The 1735-nt window shown below is 38.1% G+C and overlaps 1 protein-coding gene across 1 annotated transcript in view; it reads right to left on the bottom strand.

Moving 5' to 3' along the window:
• Positions 1-1735, bottom strand: part of LOC118427477 (programmed cell death protein 10-A-like) — a gene marked incomplete in the record, with an annotated part of 12580 nt that overhangs the window by 3805 nt on the left and 7040 nt on the right. The window contains 2 exon segments of the mRNA XM_035837297.1: positions 17-947; positions 1620-1702. Of these exon segments, the coding sequence (XP_035693190.1) occupies positions 857-947; positions 1620-1702 (174 nt within the window).

Raw genomic sequence — 1735 nt, 5'->3', positions numbered from 1 at the left:
CCCAAACTACGTCAACAGAGTAGTAGACATTTACAGGTATTCTGAAACTTTACACATCAATTCATATGCCACAAAACCCTAAAGTATTACATAAGTTTCCAATCTCCCCTTTTCCCGGATTCACGATATGATATTTGTTATTAGTAAGTCTTTGTTAGAACAACAACTACAACTACAATTATGGACAGAAATTCCATGTTCACAGACCCTTCTCTCTACCAATAAAATCACAACTGAGGTACATGTACATGTATAAGCTACAAGCATAGTCTTGTTTTCATAGAATACATACATCATAAGAATATACTATCAATATCATGTCCACCCTATATTAATTTACAACTTCTGTGGGCTTTCCTATACTCTACACCCATGTGGACTCAATATGTTAAGGCGAAACAATACTTCAGTTGCAATTTGTTATCAACCTGCATGGGGGAGCAGTTTATTGACCCCACACCACTTTTTCTGGTTTGCACAAACTGCAGATAACAGTGCAAACTAAAAGAAGTTTTCTTGTGAGACAAGGTTTTCAGGTTATGTACAGATCTGAAAATTGGTAAGAACGATCAAGTCCAGTCAACATCCAGAAATGAATACTTTTTGCATATTTTTGAGGGACAGATGTACAATACTTGTGGATACTGTGCACATTTCTTCCTTCAGCCAAAAATGCATGTGCATGTATTTATGATCACAACAGCATGGGAATAGACGAGGGGCATCGTACCCACCCCTATAGATGGAGTGGTATAGCCCTGGTTGTGTCATGCAGGTTGATAACAACCTCCAGTCAAACAGGAAGTTGGTGTATTTTATCCCACAGTGCTTTGCCATGTGCCCCCGGTTCATTTCGCTATGCCCTCCCTACGATGTTTTTGAAGGTGAGCAGTATGACGTTGGTTTGGTGGATGAGTCGGTTTGCACTCTGGAACACGCTGACTTCCCTGGAATCAAATATTTGCACAACGGCATAAATCATCAACTTTTTGCTGCAGTAACTAGTGGCACCACATGGATTCAATTTCTTGCTTGTCAGACGTTTTTAATAAAGTAAGGCCATGTTGATTTGATTATATGGGTGACAACTGCAAGGGCATCAATTTTTGTTTTCAACCATACTGTAATTTGTACAAAGCAGCTTCAAATATACGCCGTGGATTGCAAAAACAAATATCGGATGTCATAGAATGTACCAAGGTCAAAGAAGATGTGAAAGAACAAAAATGAAGCATCTCTTGTTTGTATACCATATTCTGTGTGTTCAGTCATTTGTTCAACCTTCCTGGCCACTTAGATTTCATAATGAAGGTTTTCGGTCAAACTTTTCTTAGTCGCAAGCTCATATCAGTTTTGGGCTCCCAGAGGATGTCATCCATATACTAGTTTAAAATCAAAATGGCGTATTAGAACAATAATTTTTCAACTTTTAATGCACTGGTGGAATGGGTTTATTATTCGTTTTATATTTTCCCTAAAAGTGAATATGAAAATGTCATGACAACAATACTAAGTTTCTACTTTTCATTTCAAAATTTGTAGAATAGGCCACAAGGAATTGGGGAAAAAACATAGTTCCCAACATTATGCAGAAAGAAAGCGGGGTAAGAAACACATACCTGCCGTCCTTAAAGTACCCCTTCAAGGTGTCACTGAAGTGTTTTGAGTGTTTCACGAACTCCTTCTTCTGGTACTCAAGTTGCTATTAAGGGAGACAACGAAAAACACATGACCT

The sequence above is a fragment of the Branchiostoma floridae genome, chromosome 12, assembly GCF_000003815.2.
Source record: "Branchiostoma floridae strain S238N-H82 chromosome 12, Bfl_VNyyK, whole genome shotgun sequence".
NCBI lineage: Eukaryota > Metazoa > Chordata > Leptocardii > Amphioxiformes > Branchiostomatidae > Branchiostoma > Branchiostoma floridae.
Note: the sequence above shows the minus strand (reverse complement) of the source record. Positions and strands in the feature narration are given on the sequence as shown.